The sequence below is a fragment of the Bos indicus genome, chromosome X (genome assembly GCF_029378745.1).
Source record: "Bos indicus isolate NIAB-ARS_2022 breed Sahiwal x Tharparkar chromosome X, NIAB-ARS_B.indTharparkar_mat_pri_1.0, whole genome shotgun sequence".
In the NCBI taxonomy this organism is placed as follows: domain Eukaryota; kingdom Metazoa; phylum Chordata; class Mammalia; order Artiodactyla; family Bovidae; genus Bos; species Bos indicus.
Window position 1 is genome coordinate 52,808,859 of NC_091789.1, and position 24,549 is coordinate 52,833,407.

Here is a 24,549-nt window from a genome sequence, read left to right on the forward strand (position 1 = left end):
GATTGGAATGAACACTGACCTTTTCCAGTCCTGTGGCCACTGCTGAGTTTTCCAAATTTACTGGCATATTGAGTGCAGCACTTTCATAGCATCATCTTTTAGGATTTGAAATAGCTCAACTGGAATTCCATCACCTCCACTAGCTTTGTTCATAGTGATGCTTCCTAAGGCCCACTGGACTTCGCATTTCAGGATGTCTGGCTCTATGTGAGTGATCACACCATCGTAGTTATCTGGATCATGAAGATCTTTTTTGTATAGTTCTTCTGTGTATTCTTGCCACCTCTTCTTAATATCTTCTGCTTCTGTTAGGTCCATACCATTTCTGTCCTTTATTGTGCCCATCTTTGCATGAAATTTTCCCTTGGTGTCTCAAATTTTCTTGAAGAGATCTCTAGTCTTCCCCATTCTATTGTCTTCCTCTATTTCTTTGCATTGATTACTGAGAAAGGCTTTCTTATCTCTCCTTGCTAACTTTGGAACTCTGCATTCAGCTGTATATATCTTTCCTTTTCTCCTTGCTTTTTGCTTCTCTTCTTTTCAGAGCTGTTTGCAAGGCCTGCTTAGACAACCATTTTGCCTGTTTGCATTTCTTTTTCTTGGGGATGGTCTTGATCATTGCCTCCTATACAATGTCATGAACCTCCATCCATAGTTCTTCAGGCACTCTATCAGAGCTAATCCCTTGAATCTGTCACTTTCACTATGTAATTGTAAGGGATTTGATTTAGGTCATACCTGAATGGTCTAGTGGTTTTCCCTACTTTCTTCAATTTAAGTCTGAATTTGGCAATAAAGAGTGCATGATCTGAGCCACAGTCAACTCCCAGTCTTGTTTTTGCTGACTGTATAGAGCTTCTCCATCTTTGGCTGCAAAGAATATAATCAATCTGATTTTGGTATCGACCATCTGGTGATGTCCATGTGTAGAGTCTTCTCTTGTGTTGTTGGAAGAGGGCATTTGCTATGACCAGTGTATTCTCTTGGCAAAACTATTGGGCTTTGCCCTGCTTCATTTTGTACTCCAAGGCCAAATTTGCCTGTTACTCCAAGTATCTCTTGAGTTCTTACTTTTGCATTCCAGTCCCCTATAATGAAAAGGACATCTCTTTGGGGTATTAGTTCTAGAAGATCTTGTAGGTCTTCATAGAACTGTTCAGCTTCAGCTTCTTCAGCATTACTGGTTAAGGCATAGACTTGGATTACTGTGATATTGGTTGGTTTGCCTTGGAAACGAGTAGAGATCATTCTGCCATTTTTGAGATTGTACCTAAGAACTGCATTTTGGACTCCTTTGTTGACTGTGATGGATACTCCATTTCTTTTAAGGGATTTTTGCCCACAGTAGTAGATATAATGGTCATCTGAGTTAAATTCACCAATACCAGTCCATTTTAGTTCACTGATTCCTAAAATGTCAATGTTCTCTCTTGCCATCTCCTGTATGACCAGTTCCAGTTTACCTCGATTCATGGACCTAACATTCCAGGTTCCTATGCAATATTGTTCTTTACAGTATCAGACTTTACTTCCATAACCAGTCACATCCACAACTGGGCATTGTTTTTGCTTTGACTCCATCTTTCTGGAGTTATTTCTCCACTCTCCTCCAGTAACATATTGGACACCTACCAACCTCGGGAGTTTATCTTTCAGTGTCATATCTTTTTGCTTTTTCATACTGTTCATGGGGTTCTCAAGTCAAGAATACTGAAGTAGTTTGCCATTCCCTTCTCCAGTAGACCACATTTTATCAGAACTCTCCACCATGATCCGTCCATCATGGGTGGCCTACATGGGATGGCTCATGGTTTCATTGAGTTAGACAAGGCTGTGGCTACAGTCCATGGGGTCGCAAAGAGTCATGCATGACTTAGCTTACATGCATCTCTTATATTCGCTTCTTCCTTTCTATGCCTACTGCCCACTTCTGGTTTAACTTCATGACCTTTTTCCTGTTGCCTGTGCCTTTTTCCTAACTCATAGCCCTATTTTAAGTCACTTCTTTACACTTGTTGAATGCAGAATTAAGTCTAAATGCCTTAATGAAGCCATTTATGAGTTAGCCTCATTCCAAGCTTTCAATTATTGTCCTTCATATCCTTGTTGTTGTTCAGTTGCTCAGTTGTATTTGACTCTTCACGATTCCATGGACTGCACATGCCAGGCTTCCCTATCCTTCACTGTCTCCCAGAGTTTGCTCAAACTTATGTCCATTGAGTTGGTGATGCCATCCAACCATTTCATCCTCTGCTGCACCCATCTCTTCCTGCCTTCAGTCTTTCCCCAAATCAGGATCTTTTCCAATGAACCAGCTGTTCACATCAGGTGGCCAAAGTATTGGAGCTTCAGCTTCAGCATCAGTCCTTTCAATGAATATTCAGGGTTGATTTCCTTTAGGATTGACTAGTTTGTTCTCCTGACTGTCCAAGGGACTCTCAAGATTCTTCTCCAGCACAGAGTTCGAAAGCATCAATTCTTTGGCGCTCAGTGTACTTTATGGTCTGACTCTCACATCCATACATGACTACTGGAAAAACCATAGTTTGGACTGTATGGACCTTTGTTGGCAAAGTAATGTCTTTGCTTTTTATTTATTATTTTTTAATATAAATTTATTTATTTTAATTGGAGGCTAATTACTTTACAATATTGTATTGGTTTTCCCATACATCAACATGAATCTCTTGTGGCTCAGCTGGTTAAGAATCCACCTGCAATTTGGGAGAACTGGGCTCAATCCCTGGGCTTGGGAGATCCCCTGGAGAAGGGAAAGGCTACCCACTCTCAAGTATTCTGGCCTTGAGAATTCCATGGACTGTGTAGTTCATAGAATCGCAAAGAGTTGGACATGACTAAGTATCTCTGCTTTTTAATAAGCTGTCTAGATTTGTCATAGCTTTTCTTCCAAGGAGCCAGTGTCTTTTACTTCCATGGCTGCAGTCACCGTCCACAGTGATTTTGGAGCTCAAGAAAATAAAATCTGTCACTGTTTCCATTTTTCCCCATTTATTTGCCATGAAGTCATGGGACTATATGTCATGATCTTTGTTTTTTGAACGTTGAGTTTTAAGCCACTTTTTCAGTCTCCTCTTTCACTTTCATCACGAGACTCTTTAGTTCCTCTTTGTTTTCTGCCATTAGGATGGTGTCATCTGCATATCTGAGGTTATTAATATTTCTCCTGCCCATCTTGAATCCAGCTTGAGCTTCATCCAGCCCAAAATTTCACATCGTGTACTCTGCATATAAGTTAAGTAAGCAGGGTGACAAAATACAACCTTCAAGTACTCCTTTCCCTATTTGGAACCAGTCCATTGTTCCATGTCCAGTTCTAACTGTTGCTTCTTGACCTGCATATGGGTTTCACAGGAGGCAGGTAAGGTGGTCTGGTATGCCCATCTCTTTCAGAATTTTCTACAATTTGTTGTGATCCACACAGTCAAAGTCTTTCAAGTAGTCAATGAAGCAGAAGCGGATTTTTTTCTGAAATTCCCTTCCTTTTTCTATGATCCAGTGGACGTTGGCCATATGATCTCTGGTTCCTCTGCTTTTTCTAAATCTAGCTTATACATCTGAAGTTTCTTGATTCATGTACTGTTGAAGCCTAGCTTGAAGGAGTTTGAGCATTACCTTGCTAGCATCTGAAATGAGCCCAGTTGTGCAGTAGTTTGAACATTCTTTGGCATTGACCTTCTTTGAGATTAGAATGAAAACTGACCTTTTCCAGTCCCGTAGCCACTGCTGAGTTTTCCAAATTTGCTGGCATATTGAATATTGCAATACTTTAGTAGCATAATCTTTTAGGATTTGAAACATCCTAAAATATTTCAAAGAATGTCCAAATTACCACACAGTTGCACTCATTTCACATGCTAGCAAGGTAATGCTCAAAATCCTTCAAGGTGGGCTTCAATAGTACATGAACTGGAACTTCCAGATATTCAAGCTGAATTTAGAAAGGCAGAGCAACCAGAGATCAAATTGCTAACATCTGTTGGATAATAGAAATAGCAAAGGGATTCCAGAAAAACATCTGCTTTATTGATTACATGAAAGCCTTTGACAATGTGGATCACAACAAACTGGAAAATCTGAAAGAGATGGGCATACCAGACCACCTTACCTGCCTTCTGAGAAACCAGTATGCAGGTCAAGAAGCAACAGTTAGAACCAGACATGAAAAAAGGACTGGTTCCAAAATGGGAAAGGAGTATGTCAAGGCTGTATTTTGTCACCATGCTTATTTAACTTATATGCAGAGTACATAATGTGAAATGCCAGGCTGGATGAAGCTCAAGCTGGAATCAAGATCTCCAGGAGAAATATCGATAACCTCAGATATGCTAATGACACCACCTTAATGGCAGAAAGCAAAGAGGAACTAAAGAGCCTCTTGATGAAGGTGAAAGAGGAGACTGAGAAAGCTGGCTTAAAACTCATCGTTCAGAAAACAAAGATCATGGCATTCAGTCCCATCACTTAATAGCAAATAGATGGGGAAAAATGGGAACGGTGACAGATTTTACGTTCCTGAGCTTCAAAATCACTGTGGATGGTGACTGTAACCATGAAAGTAAAAGACACTTACTCATTGGAAGAAAAGCTATGACAAACCTAGACAGCTTATTAAAAAGCAGAGACATCACTCTGCCAACAAGGGTTCGTCTAGTCCAAGCTATGTTTTTTCTGTAGTCATGTTTGGATGTGAGAGTTGGACCATAAAGAAGTCTGAAGGCCAAAGAATTGATGCTTTCAAACTGTGGTGCTGGAGAAGACTCCTGAGAGTCCCTTGGACAGCCAGGAGATCAAACCAGTCAACTCTAAATGAAATCAACCCTGAATATTCATTGGAAGGACTGATGCTGAAGCTCCAATAGTTTGACCACCTGATGCGATGATGTTGGGAAAGATTGAGGGCAGGAGAAGGGAGCAGTAGAGGATGAGATTGTTGGACAGCATCACCGACTCAATGGACATGAGTTTGTGCAATCTCTGGGAGATAGTGAAGGACTCGGAAGCCTGGTGTGCTGAAGTCCATGGGGTCGCAGAGTTGGACCCGACTGAGCAACTGAACAACAAAATACTTGAAATATGAAATCATATTCTTGACCCCCCCCAGTACCTTTATTCCACTCTTCTATCTGAATTTTATACATTGATTAAAGCTAAGTTCAAAGCCTGTTTTCCTCTTGAAAGCTTTCCCCAAACTTCTCAGCAGGAATACATTGTACCTTATGTCTTATATCACTTATGACATTTTGATCTTTGGATCATAGTTCTTTCTATACACATCTTCCCTGATAAATTGTCAATTTCTTGAAATTAATAGTTATTCACTTGCTGCATCATTTCCAACATGTGGGACAGTTCTGTATGTATAATAGAAAAGGTCAAGATAAAAAGTTTAAGTTCCAGCTCCATGGAATAACACATGTGATAAGTTTTCTTGATTTCAGTGAATCCTAATTTCCTAACCTTCAGAATTTGGGAAATAACACTTAGCCACAGATTTGTTTTAAGGACTAAAAGAGTAAGCTATTATCTTGTTTACACACACACAAAGGCCTTATCTCTTTCCAAAATGTGTACCATAGTATTTTGAAACTAGCCTCAGTAAATAACAATAAATCTTAATGATGTCCAAGACATTGAGGGTCTGAACTCGGGTAGTGTTATGGTAAATTTAAAGGAAGAGATGGATATCAAATAACATTATAAGCTAGAATGGACAAGAAACAGTGATTTGCTGTGGCTAATAATGGCTGAGATTTTGAGTCTGGAATATCGTACCATTTAATAAAGAAATACAGACCAAGAACTTGTTTGAGAAAATGAGTCAAAGGCAGTAAGTTTAGGCAATACCATTCTAAAGGAAACGTTGTAGGGGTACCAGTAATTTCATGGGCTTCGTGGAAATGTTTGGGTCACCAATAATGAAAGACTATGTTTAAAAAACTCAGCCTTCATATTTCCCAACTTGACTGTCAGTATCAAACCTTGACTATTAGAAGTAGGGAAATCTGGAATTAAAGTTTGATCTAGGAAAGAAGTGAATGTTAAATCTTAGGAATTCTTGAACTTCTAAATTAGTAGTTTCCTTTTGCCTTCTTAATGGAAACTTCCCCTCTGTAACAAGTTATGTTGCCACCAAATGATAATATTTGCTTATTATTACAAATTTTAATAAGAAGTTCAAGATCTTATCACTGTGCTCATTGCATATAGTAGTTAAGGGAAGTCCTGAAATATATTTTAGTTAAACTCTTTACTTTGCTGACTTTACAGTCAAAATTAGAGAAATGATATATTTTAGAACAACCTAAAAATAATTCAGAGGGGATACTATACATTATAGGCATAAATTTATAACTGTTCAACTTGTTTTTGACATGTTCCTTGTTAAAATTATTATTATCTTGAACATGCAATTTAAGTAAGCCTTTTTAGTCCATACAGTGGTACTGAAAACTAAAGCTCAGTTGAAGATATCCAAAATAACTTTTAAAATAAATACTTTTAAAGGTTTTTAAATAGAAAGTCCTACATACTTCTTGCAAAAATTAAAACAGTTGTACAGAAATTAAAATGTTAAATTTTTTCCCTTTCATCCTTTTCTGGCCTTCCTTCCCAAAGTTAATCATTTTTAAATTTAATTTATATCTTTCCACATATTTATATGTGGTGTATATTTAATCTTAGTGTTGGAAATGAATGTATTATATTTATTGTTCTACAATTTTTTGTCCATTTGATATGTCATGGGCATTTCACCATGAAAGTATGTATAGTATTAGCTTATTCATTTAAATAGCCAAGCAGCAAGCAAAATTTTGATGTTTTGTGATTTATACCTTGTAGATACACTAATAAATTTTGGCAGAATACATTGTAGCTGTTAGAAAGCTTAGTTTGAAGTGTGGACCTCAAGTGTAAATTCAGAAATATTTTGACTTGTGTTATTACAGTGAAAAATGTAGCATAATTTGTGGATGTTATTAATAATACTTTGGGGGCTTGTGTGAGACTTGTTTGGCTAAATGAGTGTGCCAATGTTTGTATAACAATGGAAAATGTTTGCCTACTATAGACAAAGTTTTTTGTGGTTCCGTGTGATTTTTGTGTTAGTTACTCAGTTGTGTCTGACTCTTTGCCATCCCATGGACTCTACCCCACCAGGCTCCTCTGTCCATGGAATTCTCCAGGCAAGAATACTGGAGTGGGTTGCTGTTCCCTTCTCCAGGAGATCAACCCAGGGATCAAACCTGGGTCTCCTACATTGCAGGCAGATTCTTTACTGTATGAGCCACCAGGGAAATATGATAATATTGGACCCATAGCTCTAGATAAGTGACAGTATTATAACAATGCCTTTTTAAGGATTATGTATGTGAGTGCTCAGTTGCTCAATCTTGTCCAACTTTTTCAAGTCTTTGCGACCCCATGGACTGTAGCCCACCAGGCTCCTCTGTCCATGGGATTTTCCACGCAAGAATACTGGAGTGGGTTGCCATTTCCTTCACCGGGGGATCTTCCCAACCCAGGGATCAAACCCCCCACTCCTGCATTTACAAATGGATTCTTTACCACTGAGCCACCAGGGAAGTTATGGGGGTACCAGTAACTTTGTGAGCTTCATAAAATGATTTGGGGCACCAATAATGAAAGGCAGGATTAAGAAACCAACCCTCCGAATTTTGTGTTTTACATGTGGCATAGTGATAAAAAAAAAAATCTGCCTGCCAGTGCAGGAGATGCAGAAGACAGGGTTCGATCTCTGGGTCAGGAAGATCCCCTGAAGTAGGAAATGGCAACCCACTCCAGTATTCTCGCCTGGAAAATTCCATGGACAGAGGAGGCTGTGGGCTACAGTCCATGGGGTAGCAAAGAGTCAGACATGACTGACTGAGCATGCATGCACAAGTACCCATGTAATCGTTAAAAAGGCTTTGTCATAAAACAGTCACTTATCTGGAGCTATGGCTCCAGTGTTACCTAAAAATCACACAGACTTATCATATTAAATAACTTGCTATACCCTACATTAGAGGCAGACTTATGCTCGTATTAAATTGCATACTCAATAAGCAAAATGCTTTTACTGTGACCTCACAAGGACTCAGATTTGAAGTGGTGTTTGATCCCTGGGTTGGGAAGATCCCCTGGAGAAGGAAATGGCAAACCACTCCAGTATTCTTCCCATGGTCAGAGGAGCCTGGTAGGCTACAGTCCATGGGGTCGCAAAGAGTCGGACACGACTTGAGCGACTTCATCTCATCTCATCTCATCTCATGAAACGATATGTATTCTAACTATTCATTGATGTGATATATGTCTCACTTCCCTTTATTTTATTCATAGATATAACTTGGAATGAACAGGAAAAGACTGAACTTTTTGCAGATAATTTTTGTCATGTATGTGGAGTGGTGCTTCAGTTTGAATCACAAAGGATTTCACATTATGAGGTAGGTTAAAAACAATGGAAATAGAGTATAAAATAGATTTTTTAATGCAGCAGATAAACTTCATATGTTATCTGGTTTTGATACTTATGAGAATCCTGTGTATTATTTCCCTCTGATAGATGAAGAGCTTGGCTCAGTGAGGAACAGTAATTTACCAGCTTAAGTTTGGGAAATTTGGGTTTAAACTCAGTCTCTTTTGACTCCAAAGCATATTTTCTTTCTTCACATCATTCTGCCTCCCTTTCTATCAAGTCACTGTATGCTTCATGTCCTTGTAGTAAATATAAGGAAAGTTTTATAAGGCTTGAATAGGAAACTATTAATGTGAATCAAGGGATCTCACTGAACTCCAGAATTTTCCTTTACAGTAAATGAAGGGTAAAAACAAAATGAACTAGTCTTGCACTTGATTTAACTACATATTTTTAAGCACAATACCATAGAATTCTAGAGCTAAAAGAAGGAATATTTAATGTTCTTACTTCTTTAGTTTATTGATTAGAAAGCTGAAACCCAGAGGAATAGTGATTAACCATAGCTAATCTTGGCATTACTAAGCTTAAAGATGATCTCCTCTGATTTCATATCTAGTATTCTTTCCTTTCAATTAGTTTTGTCTCCCATTTCTACGTCATGTTATCAACTATTGGATTTTTTTCATATGTGGTATCTGTATTAACAAAAGTACCAGATACATTTACTTAAAAGAAATATAATGCCAGTTCTACTTTAAAATCTTGTTTTGCCCAGTACTAATCTTATTGGCAGTTATATCTCGGTCCTTATGTTGATTTGGATTCAACTATTAATACTATAATTATAGATGGTGAGATTGTGTTGGCTGTGGATTGAGAGGACCTAGGTTCACTCAGTCAGTAAAGTATCTGCCTGCAATGCAGGAGACCTGGGTTCGATTCCTGGGTTGGCAAAATCCCCTGGAGAAAGAAATGGCAACCCACTCCAGTATTCTTGCCTGGAGAATCCCATGAACAGAGGAGCATGGCAAGCTACAGCCCATAGGTTTGCAAGAGTCAGACATGACTTAGTGAGTAAACCACCTCAACTAGGTTCAAGCCATTGTTGTGTAACCCTGGCCAAGTCACTTTACCTCTCTGAGCATGTTTCTTCAGGCTGCAAAATGGAAGCTAAAATCTCTCTTACTATTCTTGTGAAAATTAAATGAAATCAAACATTTGAGTGTGCCTAGCACATCCTGGCACCCCAAAGCTCAAAGAGTTAATAAAGAGAAACATATAATCAAGGAGCTCTCTGATAACCATGGTTGGAACCATTTGAATTTAAATTTGAAAAATAGCTTTTATGGGCTTATGAAGTACTTACTATTCAGTGTAGAAAATGTACAAAATTGTGAGAAAATGTGAATCAATCATAAGTCTGTCACTTGTGGGTAACCATCATTTAATTAACTTCTCTTTAGCTTATATGATTCCAGTATGCTTTCTAAACACATACATTTTTACAAAAGAGAATTGTATATGTTGTTTTGCCCTTGCTTTTTCATATAAGAACATATTCTGAACACTTTGTCCTATCATTGCATCTTTTTACTTATCTATAATAGTTTAATGACTATAAAGCATTATGTTATATAATGTTATAGCATATTTTTTATTTAAATTCCAGTGCCATCTATAAGTTTAGTGCTTAAGCTTGTTAAATAACCAACTCAAACTATACATGACTTTCAAACTATATTTGAAAGCACTTCTTTACAAATATCCTGCTTGTAAAGGTGATTTTTTTTCTCTTTAATATACAGCTTGGTTAATATTGTCAGACTATCTCAGCATGTAATATAGGACAGTATGGCAAAAATTTTGAATTTTAATAAGGTTGCACTTATTAATATTTCCTTTTATATTTATGTTTATACATGTTTAAGAAACTATTCTCTGTATTTTTGCCAGATAAATATTTCCTTCTATTCTTTTCTAATACTGTTAAAAGTTTTATTTCTTGGGTTAATGTGTGTGATCCATCTGGTATTTATTTTCATATATGCAAGGTGATAACATTGTTTTCCATACAGATAGTAGGTGTTCCAGCACATTTATTTAACAGTTCATTTTTGCCCCACTGATTTGTAGTGGCATCTCTATCATAAGCTACTTTTCATATATACTTTATTCTCTTATTATGTTTTATTGTATTACTATGTTTGCCTGTCTCTAAAATAATTTCACCTTATTACTGTAGCTTTAAAATATATCATGATACTTGATAGGGGAATTTATATGACAGAAAACTCATTATAAAGTTAAAAGACAAGCCATAGATTGAATGGTATTTATATTCCAATAACTAACAAAGGATTAGTATCTGGACTATATAAATAACTATATATCAGAACAAGGAACAACCCAATAGAAAAATGGGAAAATGATATGAACAGCCTAGAGTACAGATACTTAACTTCAGAGTTGATCATATGGGAAATTCAGGTTAAAATGATAATGAACTATCTTAGCAAAACCATCATACTCGCAAAAATTAAAACCTAATAGCACTTAACACTTAAGAAAATATAGGAAGTCAAAAATACTCATACGTGCTACATTTGGAGTTGTAAACTGCTTCAGCATCTTTGGAGATAAATTGTATAGTACCTATTAAAGCTGAAAACCCTCATATAAGCCAGATAGTCCATATCTATGTATCTACTTTAAAGAAACTCTTGGCCATTATATTAGGAGATACATCTACATATGTTCAGTGCAGAGATGTTTGTAATAAGAAAATAATCAGAAACATAACTGCCTTCATTAGGGGATTTGATGGGTAGCATATGGAGTAGAATGTTATGCAGCATGTAATATGAATGAACTAGAGCCATATGTATCAATATGGGCAAATCTTATATAATATTGAGTTATAAAAAGTTGAAAGGATAGGAATAGGCTGATTCCATTTTCATAAAAAATTTTAAATGACAATAGTACATATTACTGTTTATAGGTACATGCATATCTAGTAAAAGAGTAAGAGGAAATGGTACAAAACAACTTTAAGATAGTAGTTACCTACTGGGGAAAGACCAAGGAGGAAGCGATTGTTGAAATGAGGAGCTAGGACTTCTTGTGTAAAATTATACCTCTTTTGAAAAGGAGATTGAAAGAAATAGAGAAAAATGTTAAAATCTATTACAACTGGGCGGTGGGTATGTACTTCAGCTATATTCCTGCACACACTTCACAATTTAAAATGCTGTAGATAGAGTAATTGCCTCACAGTATGTGCTCAGGCATATTAATGTGTCCCTTCTATTAACATCAACATTTTGGTTATTGTGTATTTTGTTATATATGTGTTCAGAGATTTTTTTTTATATGCTTAACTTAGAAAGGTTAATTGCCTCACAGAAAAGAATTTGAGAGGTAAACAATGCAGGGCTGATGTGACAGCTTCATAACACTATCAGAGATCTAGGCATTTTCTGTCTTTCTACTCTGATGAACTAGCCTCTGTCCTCAAGAGCTCCCATTGTCCTAGATGACCTTTATATCTTAATTCCAGAAGCAGGAGAGAAGAAGATGAGACGAGTTCATCCCCCATTCTGTTAGGAGACTTCCAGAAGTTCTACCCAACATTTCAGATTACATCTTATTGTCTAGAATATAATCACATGGTTACATCTTGCTGAAAGGGAAGCTGGAATATGCAGTCTTTTAGCTGGGTTTATTGCCTAAGATGTGTAACTAAGGAAGAAGAAAAATTTGATATTAGACAAAAACTAGGACTTTCTGCAGAGAAGGCGATGGCACCCCACTCCAGTACTCTTGCCTGGAAAATCCCATGGATGGAGGAGCCTGGAAGGCTGCAGTCCATGGGGTCGCGAAGAGTCGGACACGACTGAGCGACTTCACTTTCACTTTTCACTTTCATGCATTGGAGAAGGAAATGGCAACCCACTCCAGTGTTCTTGCCTGGAGAATCCCAGGGACGGGGGAGCCTGGTGGGCTGCCGTCTATGGGATAGCACAGAGTTGGACATGACTGAAGCAACTTAGCAGCAGCAGCAGCAGGAGTTTCTGTCAAAAACTAAAAGTTATTGGTCTCTAAATTGTAGTATTATTTTCATTTTAACTGAGATTTAGAGCCTTGAAAGCATGTAAAACCTTTTCATAAACTAGGTACACACTAAATATATTCCAACTCACAGGTGCTGTCCTCAGATTCAAAGAGGTATAAATTTGACGTGCCTCTGTTGTTGAATAAACAAAGTCATATTGTATCTTTTTCCAGAGTGAAAAACATGCTCAAAATGTTAGGTTTTATTTTCAAATGCATGGGGAACAAAATGAAGTGCCTGGTAAGAAAATGAAGATGGATGTTAGGAATTTTCAGGTGAGTGGCTTATGTTGGTGTTGTAATTAAAAACTTAGTTATTAAATCTTTCTAACAAGATTGTGCTTATTTCAGGAGCATAGAAGTGAAGTAGTGGACAGAAACAAATTTTGTGGTCTCTGCCACATGGTTTTTAGCTCCTCAGTTGTTGCTCAGTCTCACTATGTGGGGAAAGTCCATTCTAAAAAACTGAAGCAATTAATGGAGGAGCGTGGTCAGGTATCTCCATCAAGATTTCAGCCAGCAACGGGTAAGATGACATTCACCTCTTTAGCTTCAATACAGAGTCTCTCTATAATTTTTTTCCCATCTCTGCTATCCATTTTTTATTGGAGAGAATTTTACTCTGCCACAATAACTTGGTTCTTCTGCTCAGTTAATCTCTTTCTGTGCCCTTGACATTTAATATAGAGATCATTATTGCTAGCTAAATTTTAAGAAATGTTGTGACCTCTCCTTTTCAGTTTATTAAATCCAAATAAAAACATGTTTGCTATAAAGAAACAACAATAAGCAACCTGAGCTCTCCAGTTTCTAATCAAATTATTAAGTCATAGTTTCTTCTTCTTCCCCTTGGCATTTATCTCATTCTTTTTTTTTTTTTTTTTTTGCTTTAGTACTTTACAAAACATTATCTCATAATGTGTGTTCAGACCAATGTCTTCACCATAATATAGTTATGTTGCAGCATTTTCTGACTTTAACTGTAGACAAAAAAAAGTGGTATGGAATCTTCTTCTACCCTGATAGCTCATTCCTTTCTTCCTATGAATGTAAAGAAAAAGTACCATTAGCTATATCAATGAGCAATTATTGAAAACTTACTTTATGTTAGATCCAGAGATCCAGAGAACTATATAACATGTTGATCTGTCCTTCCAGTGATTTTGGGCCACCAGCACATGAGAGAACTGACCCACAGATTTCACTTTGGGCCTGAAGTGGTAGAGTATGCTCCAGCCTGTGTTTTGCAAATGTTGTGTGCTAGAACAAAAAATAATGATTAATCCTCTGGAGTAAATAATTTACCATATTCTCACTAGCTTCAACATTTTAGGAATAAAGCATGCCTGGCATCACAATTTTACCTACATTAATTTCTAACTCATAGCATAGGCCACATCAGGATTAAAACATTGTTTTCTTAATAAATGAAATGAATTACTTTTAAATTTATTCTAGTCTCTCTGATTTTTGTATATTTGTTGTTCTGCTGTCAGTCAAGAGGGACAGAATCAGTGTACCACACAAAAGAAAGCATTTTGTAAAGCCTTATCTTTAGTCCCCCAAATTCATAAATTTGGGCTCAGAAAGGAGACTACATGAAAGAGCTCTGAAATAACTGTAATTGTGGGAACATATAATTTTATAGCCTTGAACAACTGCATAAACTGTATTTTGATACAAACACCGCTGAATAGATGATCTACTTACTATGCTACTTAAGAAAGACATCAACTTAGAAGTTGGTACCTGTCTCTTTTACCCTCACTTATTTCAAGAGCCATCCTAATACAGCTCTCATGCCTTCATTGATTGCTGAATATTGCTTCCTGTATCTTTGTTGGAGACACTTGGTGACAGACTTATATTCAGTTATTTTTAGCCTGAATACCTTAATCCAACAGTGCTGTGTGGAAAAAGTCCAGAGACAGTAGGTTTTAAAAGAACTCTAATACTTTATAATGAAAACATGTGGATCACTTTTCATTATGACTATTTCAGCAGGTGTGCCTATTACTACCTCTGCAGAGTCAACTTTTCTGAAGCCCCTTGCTGTCAAGCCTCCTCCAGGTGGGATTAAAGACAAGATTATGCCTTCTTCTTCCAGCAGTGCTTTGGATTTGAATAATCCAAACAAGTATTGCAAGCTCTGTCCTGCTTCTTTTAATAGTCCATTAATGGCCCAACAACATTATGTTGGGAAAAAACACAAAAGAAATGAAGCTAGAAAGAAGTTTATAGACAAGATAAGAGAGAAACCTCTTCCTGCAAAATCAGATGCAAATGGTAAACAGTAAGAATATCCCAAATTTCTTTCTTAGGAAGTTTATAGTTTATAAAAATACTGGCTTATATATATACCATTTTACTCTTACTGAATAGGAGGTTGATAATACTCATGGGATCATAGAATTTTCAGTAAGTAAGGACTTTTGAGTCCATGTAGGTTTGTCTGTGGTTTTCTGGAAAATGAGACCCAGAAAGGTTTAAATGACTCTTATTTATCAAATATGGGAATTACCATGGTTTCATGTTATATTATAGGTACTTAAAGTATTTTAAATTAGTATTATATAGTTATTTCACTCAGTCACTAAGTATGGCTTAAGTGTCTCTTGGGTGCTAGGCTAGTCATTCTTGGGAATACAAATGAAGATGCACCACTTTCCCTGATAAGGGCAAGTGTATAAACTACTTGGGTTAATAGCACTTCATTGCAAGAGGCTGCAGCCATGGATTTTTGTGTACATATTTTTGATAACCAGAGGAGTGAAATAAAGTGACTCAAAAAATCTTTTTAAAGGAAATGTATGATTTGCATTGATAGAAGTGGGAAGGACAGAGGATGAACAAAGGAATTTAGGAAGAGTGGCAAGAATTCCGGCACAATAAAGATTCTGATCCTGACTGGAGTGATCCACTTGGTTGTCTAACCATATTTTTTTTTTCATTTCCCCCCACTACAGGCACCTTCTCACTACTAGTGTATTTTATTCCCTTTTTATATTCTCTCTTCCACCCACTTCTTTTCCTCTGCTCACTATTATTTTTCAGTTCTTTCCTTACTAGACTTTTCTGCTTCATGCGGAAATGTTCATTACTCCCTCTTTGAAGCTCTATTCTGCTTTATGTAACTCTGTTTGCATGTGTTCTTTTCTTGTGTTTCTCTTTCTTTTCCGTTTTATTTGGGGGCTCTTTTTAAAATATATTGCCTACATGTCAATGTATGGCAAAAACCACTACAATATTGTGAAGTAATTAGCCTCCAATTAAAATAAATTTTTAAAAATTAATTAATTTAAAAATATTATTGCCTAAATGTAGGCATTCCCATGATTCCATTCTTGACCTTAATCTGTAAAATAATCTAATCCATTCCCTTGATTTCTTATCTCATCTATATGCTTATGAACTTTCTGTAAAACTTTAGACTCATATATCCAAAGAGCAGCTACCTCTTCACCTGGACACCTCATAGCCATTTCAAATCCACTCAGTCATTCCAAGTAGAAACCTGTAGTTAACTTTAAATCCCCCAACACCATCTACTTCACTTTCTGTATCTAATGAAGCACCAAGCCATGACTGTTTTACCTTCTGAATATCACTGTTACCTTATCTCCTGCTCTGCTTTTCTTATACTAGTTCAAGCCCTCAATATCTTTCCTAGAGCTTTGCTATTCAAAGTGTGGTTTGTAGGCAGCATCTTCAGCACCACATCAGAGCTTGTTAGAAAAAAGAATCTCAGGCTTCACTGCAGACCTACTGAATCTGAATCTGCATTTTATGCATTTTAACAAGATCCCTGGGTGGTTTGTACTCGCAATAAATTTTGAGAAGCATTGTTCAAGAATATTGACACAGCCTCCTAACTATTCTCCGTCCATCAGTTTTGTCTCCCCAAATCCACCCTCAATTTAACCACTAGAGTATTTCACCTAAAGTGCATATCTTTCTATGTCACTTCTCTGCTTAAAAATCCTTATTTTTCTATTTTCTAAGGATAAAAATATAAGCTTCATAGTTCTCTACCATCTTGTCCTGTCTTCCTCCTCCAGGCTTATTCCCTGCTACTTTCTGCTGTGATCTATGTGAGTCATGAACCTGCAAAATGCTTTTAGTTTCTGTGCCCTTCATGCTGCCATTTTGCCTGGAACATCTTCATGTCCCTCTTCTCTTGACCAACTCTTACTCATACTTTAACATGCTACTTCCCTGTAAGTCTTTTTACTTCCTTCAAGGCTTGTCTTCTCTGCTTCCTTAACCTGCATGTCTAATTATCTCTTCCTGTGTCTTTATCTCCCATTAGAATGTAAGGTCTTTGAGGAAGGGGATTTCATCTAACTCATCTGTATTTCCATTCCTAGAGATAGAAACTGGCGCAGAGTAGGCCTACCTCAATAGAGATTAGTTTAATATATGAATCAGTGAACTATTAACCTTTATTTATTGAATGCTAACCCTGTGTTTGTATTATTAAGTTTGCTGCTTATTGTGATTCAACATCTCACCAAAAGTTACATAGAAATCTCTGTTTTTATCTAGAATTTTAAAGAATGTCAATTTAGACAAATGTAGAAAAAGAAGTTGGAGAAGGCAATGGCAACCCATTGCAGTACTCTTGCCTGGAGAATCCCATGAACGCAGGAGCCTGGTGGGCTGCAGTCCATGGGGTCGCTAAGAGTCGGACACGACTGAGTGACTTCACTTTCACTTTTCACTTTCATGCATTGGAGAAGGAAATGGCAACCCACTCCAGTGTTCTTGCCTGGAGAATCCCAGGGATGGCGGAGCCTGGTGGGCTGCCATCTCTGGGGTCGCACAGAGTCAGACACGACTGAAATGACTTAGCAGCAGCAGCAACAGCAGAAATAGAAGTCGTAGGGCTCCTGAAAGTCATGGAAGTTAGAAGATACGACAGACTTGATAGGTTGTTTTTCCTGTTGCCGTGCAGAGTGTTCTCTGAAATAAGTGGCTTCTAGTTGTGTGGCATTGGGTAAATTGGAACTGAAAAGTGTGTCAGCTCTGAGAGAGATGTGTACTCTGGTCACTTCTGAAAGGAGGGTTATTTTACACTCTGAAGTTGCAAGATTATTAGAATGAGAGAAAGAGGATTTTGGTGAAATTTTCATCTGGCCAGGCAGGGGGGCTGCTGATTATCAGCATAATTTAATCCAGTCATCGAAGTCGTTTTACATTAGCCTCTGAAGCTGGAAGCTCAAAAGATTTTCAACCCTGCCTTGACTATTTCATTTCATTACAGTAAACATTGAGGATTAAAAAATAGCTGGAGCACTGTTGTACAACAGAAACTAACACAACACTGTAGAGCAATTATATTCCAATTTTTTAAAAAACTTTAAAAAAACTAGCTGGAGAATTTAAATTAGCCAATGAGAATTTCAAAGAACAGCAACAGCAGAAGCCCATATATTATAAGTGAGCAAGCAGTAAGACAAAAGCAGTTTAACATGTGCCACTTTAATTATTTTTACTCTTCACCTATTTTCTCCCTTCTTGCTGTCTTTGCCTTCTTTTTTATCTGCTATTGTTTATATATGTTTCTACTCTATCTAATCTCTTTCTCTGTTTCTTCATCATTCTTACTGCTCTCTTCATGTCCTTCATCCAACCCAGATCTTACTAGCACAGGAATGGCTGCCATAATGATATAGAGCTAAAGTATGTATGTATTTTTTATTTATTGTATTTGTTTTATTTTATTAATTTATAGCCCCATTGTTGCACTTATTGTCTCACCTTCACCTGTAACTCAACGTACCAACACTGAATTAATAATCTTCCCTGAAACCATCTTGAATTTATCAAAAGTTTTTTGTTTTTGCCAGTAGTAGCACTATTTTTTAGTCACCTACACTTGAATCTTTGAGGGCATCTTTGACAAAATTCCCCTATATCCTATCCATCCACAGTCTTATCAAGTCTTCTTAGAACTGTTTCTCCTACCTGTACCCTTCCATTGCATTTTCATTACCATCACTTTAATGCTGTAACCACCTTCTAGAAGGCTTTACTTATACCTCATTGTTATTCTCTCACTACCTAGTAGCAAGATTTCAACCTAGGATCAATTCCACAGTCTACCTGTTCTACTTTTACATTCAGAATACTTAGTGGTGCTATGGAAAATTATATAACACTAGAGATTGGGTACCTCTATAGAGTCTTAGTATCCGATCTCTGTGACCTTTTAGTCCTACTTAGTACTCTTCCTTTTCCTTCATTTTCCTTTCAGCAGTAATTTTTAAATCTACACCACCTTCCAACACTTTCTTCTACTATTCAACACGCCACCTCCTCACATCCTTCAGACAAGCTTATTCCTTATGCCATCAAGAAAAATGTGACCATCACATGTGGATACCAAGCATCTTACCCTAACCAAATAATCCTTTAACCTTGAGTTTCCCTTTCACTATGATACTTTCCCCTTGTTTTCTTAGCCAAGGTTTTTGTTGTTGTGTTCTTATTTTTCAGATATGCTCTTACTGTCCTTACTGATATTCACTCCTCCTCAACTCACTGCCATTTGTTGCCACACATCCCCCCAGCCCTCCACACCACCACTCTACTATTTCACTGAAACTGTTCCTCGCAGGGTTGTTGTGACTTCTAAATGCCTAAATCCAATAGACATCTTTGCTCCATTCACTAAACATTCCTCTTTAAAAATCTCTACTTCCTTAGCTCCTTTGACATCACTTTCTCCTGTTCATCCTTGCAACTCTGTCCTTTACTTCTTGACTTTTCATGGACCCCCTCCTCCTCTACCATCTAGTTTAAAGAGTGACACTATCCAGGGTTTTTATCATTATGTTGCTATTCCTGTGCCCACCCATACATTGTCCTCAAGAGATCTCATCCACTCTGTCTTAATTACCCTTTATCCTCAGATTTCTCCAAAATCACTCTAAACTATCGTTTCCCTTTCAAATTCCCATATCTAACTGCCTGTTGGACACCTTTATATGGAAATCTCAGAGATATAGCAGACTCTGTGTATCCAAATTCAAGCTCACCATTGATTATTCTCCCATGTCCAGTATTCCTTATGAAATTCCAATTCAGTTAGGATCACCACACACTCAGTCATCAAACTATGCTGAGTTATTTTAGACCTCTCTAGATTCCTCCTTCTCCTTTATCTCCCATATTTAATCAGTCATTAAATTTTGTTAGATTTAATGGTAAATATTACACCAATATCTCTGCTCCTGTCAGTCCCTACCGTGACCTTTCTAGTCCATGCCTCCTTATCTCTTGCCTGGTCTGGTATATTTATGTAACTGTGGTCTCCTTACTTCCAGGCTTGCTCCTCTCAAAATTACCTTCCATATTGCAGTTAGAGAAGAGATTTCTCTAAAACACACAATTGACCATGTTACATACTGGTTAAACCACCTGATGGTTTCCCAGCCCACAGAATATAAAGTCTAGACTCCTTGTGCTCTGTGTGCTCAGTTGCTCAGTCATGTCCGAGTCTTTGCGACCCAGTGGACTGTAGCCCGCCAGGCTTCTCTGTCCATGGAATCTTCCAGGCAAGAATACTGGAATGGGTTGCTATTTCCTACTCCAGGGGATGAGCCCAACCCAGGGACCAAAACCCATGTCTCTTATATCTCCTGCATTGGCAAGCAGGTTCTTTACCACTGCACCACCTGCTAAACTCCTTAGCATAATATAGAAGTCTCTTTGATCTGACACCTTTTTGCCTCTCCCATGCCATCCCCTTATATTTTATTCTACAATTCCAAATTTCAAAAAGTTCCTATAAATACTTCTGTGCTCTTTTCAACTCCTTTCACCATTAACTACTTTTCCAAATTTAACTAAGGCCTCATCTCCTTCAGTAGCACTCTTCAGACTCCCATATTATACTAAGTGTGTCTGCTTCCTTGAATTCCCATACCTCTTAAGCATACTTCTCTTATCTTTTATGAAATGAGATTGAAACCCTCTGTTCATGTATCTGTTTCTCATTTGAATTTGTGAGCAATCTGCCCATTTTGTTCATCTTGTACCCCTAGCATCTAGCATGATACTTGGTGCCACAGAGGTATTTAGTGTTTGTTGAACAGATTATTTGAATTCAGCACACCACGCTCATTTCTGTCTCTTCCATACCTGATATTATTTTCATCCCCTAGAATGCCCTACCTACTTTCCTTATAATTCAAATCCTTTTCCTCCAAAGTCCTTCACAACTTCTCTCACTCTTGGTATTCTCCCTTTCCTCTGATTTCTCATAGGCTTTACTATTCATTGACAGTTGTGTTATAGTCTCTTAACTTAATTGGCCCCTTAAGACAGGGATTGTATTTTATTCTGAAATATATTTCTCAGTGCTTTATACTCCAATGAATATAGATTTTTCTCAATATTTGATAATTGTTTATTGAGAGGCAGTGGGATAAACATCGAGGTGTTTGAGTCACTTGCCCAGTTGTACCTTAAATTCCTCAGGTATAAAATGAAAATAAGGCTACGTCACAGGATTGAAAAAAGGGTGAAATGAAGCAGTATATACCATACCCATCACAGAATACGTCCTCAACAAATGTTAGTTTTCTTAAAATATTGTTTCCCTGTCATAATTTTTAAACATGTAAGTTGTACATTTTCTATTTTTTCTTCATAAGCTAAATGCCATGTTAAGTTGCATTTTTGCTTACATGTAGCTCTCAATTGATTTTCCCCATTTAAGATATTAGACCAATGATTCTCATTCTCTACTACATACTAAAATCATGCAGGGATCTTTTAGAAATCCCAATGTTCAGGCCATCCCTCAAATCAATTAAATTAGAATCCCTGGCACTCACATTAGTGTTTTTTTTTTTCTTTTCTAACTCCCCAAGTGATTACAATATAGAGCCAAGATTGAGAACCATAATGTTAGACTATAAAGACATGCATTCCCCTAATCTCTCCTTTGAAATCAAAGACCTTAGTCCAGGGAGTTATAAGATAGGACTGTGATTAGGAGAAAAGTCTGCCCCACATGTGTTAGGTTATGGATGATTTTGAAAGTTACCAGATACAAAGAAACTTGAGTTGCTGGGTGAAGTCAGAAACAAGGAATCCTAGCAGGGCTGAGGGGAGCAAAATTTGACAGGGTGAAGTCAGAAACAAGGAATCCTAGCAGGGCTGAGGGGAGCAAAATTTGACAGGCCCAAGGAACAGACTCAGGAGAATGGACAGTATGAGAAACAGTAGAGGCAGGTTTCAGTAGGATTAGACCAGGAATTTTGATCTTGAGACAAATACATAGGCTTCGTGTCTTCACAGAAAGGGTTTACACCATTTTCATATGTTATTTTCTCAGAAGACTGTATCCTAGAAAAAGAATATCAATGTGTTAAAAAGACAAGGGCTAAGGTAATAGAGAAAGCAATGGCAACTCACTCCAGTACTCTTGCCTGGAAAATCCCATGGACGGAGGAGCCTGGTAGGCTGCAGTCCATGGGGTCGCGAAGAGTCAGACATGACTGAGCAACTTCACTTTCACTTTTCACTTTCATGCATTGGAGAAGGAAATGGCAACCCACTCCAGTGTTCTTGCCTGGAGAATCCCAGGGACAGAGGAGCCTAGTGGGCTGCCGTCTATGGGGTCGCACAGAGTCAGACACGACTGAAGCAACTTAGCAGCAGCAAGGTAATAGAAGCAGACCATACTTTTCCAGAACTGCTTCTAGGTCTTTCATATATGACCTGCAGCTCCTCTAAACTACTATATTGCCTGTATTATAATCTTCTGATATAACTTGTGAAGAAACCAAGGAGGAACTGAAAAGAACATTATATATACTCTATAAGCACTAGACAAATGTGTAAAACCTCTGAAATATAATCTAAGTTTATAACCATTGGAGATCATCTAGGCAGTGGTGCTTAACAGTCTCTGCACAGAAAAATCAACTAGAATGCTTGCAAAAAGTAAGAAAGCCTAGTTCTACCCCTAGAGATTCTGATTAAATTGGTTTTATGTTGAGCTGTAACATGAATAATTTTTAGAGTTCTCCACATGGTTCTAATGTGTAACTAACATTAAGAACCACTAGCCTAGGGGAAACCAGGAGTCCTGCTTATCTTGCATAACTTGGGTGCCCTCAGAATACATATCCAAGTGAATCCGAGCCTTAATTTTCCCACTTGTAAATAACGTTAGCTATAATGTCTGGAAAGGGTTTTTATAAGCATGCAGAGTCCTGGATTCAGTTCTCAGCTTTGCCAGAATCTTCAAAGGTGATTAGCCTCAAATGAAGGACTTCCCAAACCAAAAACAAAATTGCAAGATGGTGATAAATAACAAAGGAACTGGAAAGACACTCCTTTAAGGTTTTTTTTTTCCACCCATTCTTTGACAATTAGCTGGGATATTGTTAAAATACAAATTCCCTGTCCCAATGTATCATATTCTCCAGAAGAAGGGGTCTGGGGATCTATATTTTTAACTCACACTCCAATTGATTCTTATCAGAGAAGTCTGGGAAACATTGCAGTTTAATTCACTGTCTTCTGTTATTGATTTATGGTAGGAGCATAAATAGATATTTCAGTTCCCAGGTTTGTAAAAAAAAATATCATTTAGATTATCCTCTTATTGGTATCAGTAATATAGGAAACCAAATTATAATCAGAAGTGACTTGGCAAGTGCGAAAGTCAGCACAGGAAGAGAGGATAGTTTTGAAGAATCATTTATTCAGACTTTGATGTAACCAGCTGAGCTCTCCTGGGCCCACTGCAGAGAATACATCAGTAGTGAACATAGTCCTCATGTGCTTCAAAGTCAGGATCTTTCTTTCCCTTTGACAGTAGTTTCCTGTTTCTATGAATAATCTTTGCTTGGACATGGCCAATACACCTAGTAATGATTAATTTAGTGTCCTTTAAATGATCAATTTGCTGTTTGATTTCAAAGAAGATAGCCTTGCTGGACCCTAAAATCTCTGCAGCCATGAATTTATTGCCTCTTCTTTAGAGTGAGATTGTTTTTATATTTAGCTTAATGAAATTTATTAATTTGCATCTTCTGACTGAAGAGAAAGTGGAGGGATAATAAGATTAAGAAAATAAAACGTAACCTATCACCTGCTTCCAGTTCTACCTATCAGTCAGAATAGAGAGGTAAATAGTATACCTATTCTATAGTTCTTGACTCTTATGAAGTGGTAACTAATAGTTTTATTTTAGAATTTTGCTTTCAGCATTTATCTTGAGAGTGGGGCTCACTGAAACTCTCTCTAAAATCTGTCTATGGAAATCACTTTTGGTAAACTAATGCATTACAGTGATTTCAGGTAAGAGAGTAAACATTTGCCTTTATTCATCTTTAATATTTTGGGATGTTTCAAGTTTTAGTTGGGTAGAAAGAAAGTTGGGGACAAACAAAAAGAGGTTGATTGAGGGATTAAGAGGCAAAGATAGATTATGCACACTACATTTGAAGTGTCTGTTGTACTTTCGCATAACAAAAATAAACAAGCAGATAGCAGTTTCTTAAAGAGACCAAGGCTGGAGCTGCAGTGTGGTATAGTGTGAAGAATTTTGGACTTTAATAAGAGACGTGGGCTCTGAGAAGCTATCTCTGTTACTAACTGACTCTGCGACTTCAACCAAATCATTTATCTTCTCTAGGCCTTATCTTTAAATTGGGAAAGTTCAAGTAGATGGTTTCTAGTAAACAACTGTCCAGCTATGTAATTCTAAGTATATTCCTATTGACCTTTTTAACTTGAACTCTGTTTTTTCCAGCATTTAGTATGAGAACCTACGATTGTCGTATTTGTAATATCACCTTTACATCTTTAGAAATGTTCCGGTCTCATATGCAAGGAAGTGAACATCAACTTAAGTAAGAATTTCTTACCAAAGTGTTTCTATGATACCAAAAAAACAGGGGTTCTGTCAAGTATCTTTACATGTATTATACAAACTTTCTAGACATTTATTTCCTTAAGAGTTCATCCTG

At 37.3% G+C, this 24,549-nt stretch overlaps 1 protein-coding gene across 9 annotated transcripts in view; it reads left to right on the forward strand.

Annotated features, from left to right (window-relative positions):
* Positions 1-24,549, forward strand: part of ZMAT1 (zinc finger matrin-type 1) — a 42,265-nt gene that overhangs the window by 14,388 nt on the left and 3,328 nt on the right. For 2 of the 9 annotated variants that reach the window (XM_019956408.2, XM_070784749.1), the window contains exons 2-6: positions 8,362-8,468; positions 12,731-12,832; positions 12,908-13,082; positions 14,558-14,842; positions 24,333-24,432. In XM_019956408.2, coding sequence (XP_019811967.2) covers positions 8,362-8,468; positions 12,731-12,832; positions 12,908-13,082; positions 14,558-14,842; positions 24,333-24,432 — 769 coding nt within the window. Of the gene's footprint in view, positions 1-8,361; positions 12,833-12,907; positions 13,083-14,557; positions 14,843-24,332; positions 24,433-24,549 lie in introns of all 9 variants that reach the window. The other 7 variants (XM_019956409.2, XM_070784752.1, XM_070784746.1 and 4 more) reach the window with 6 other exon arrangements.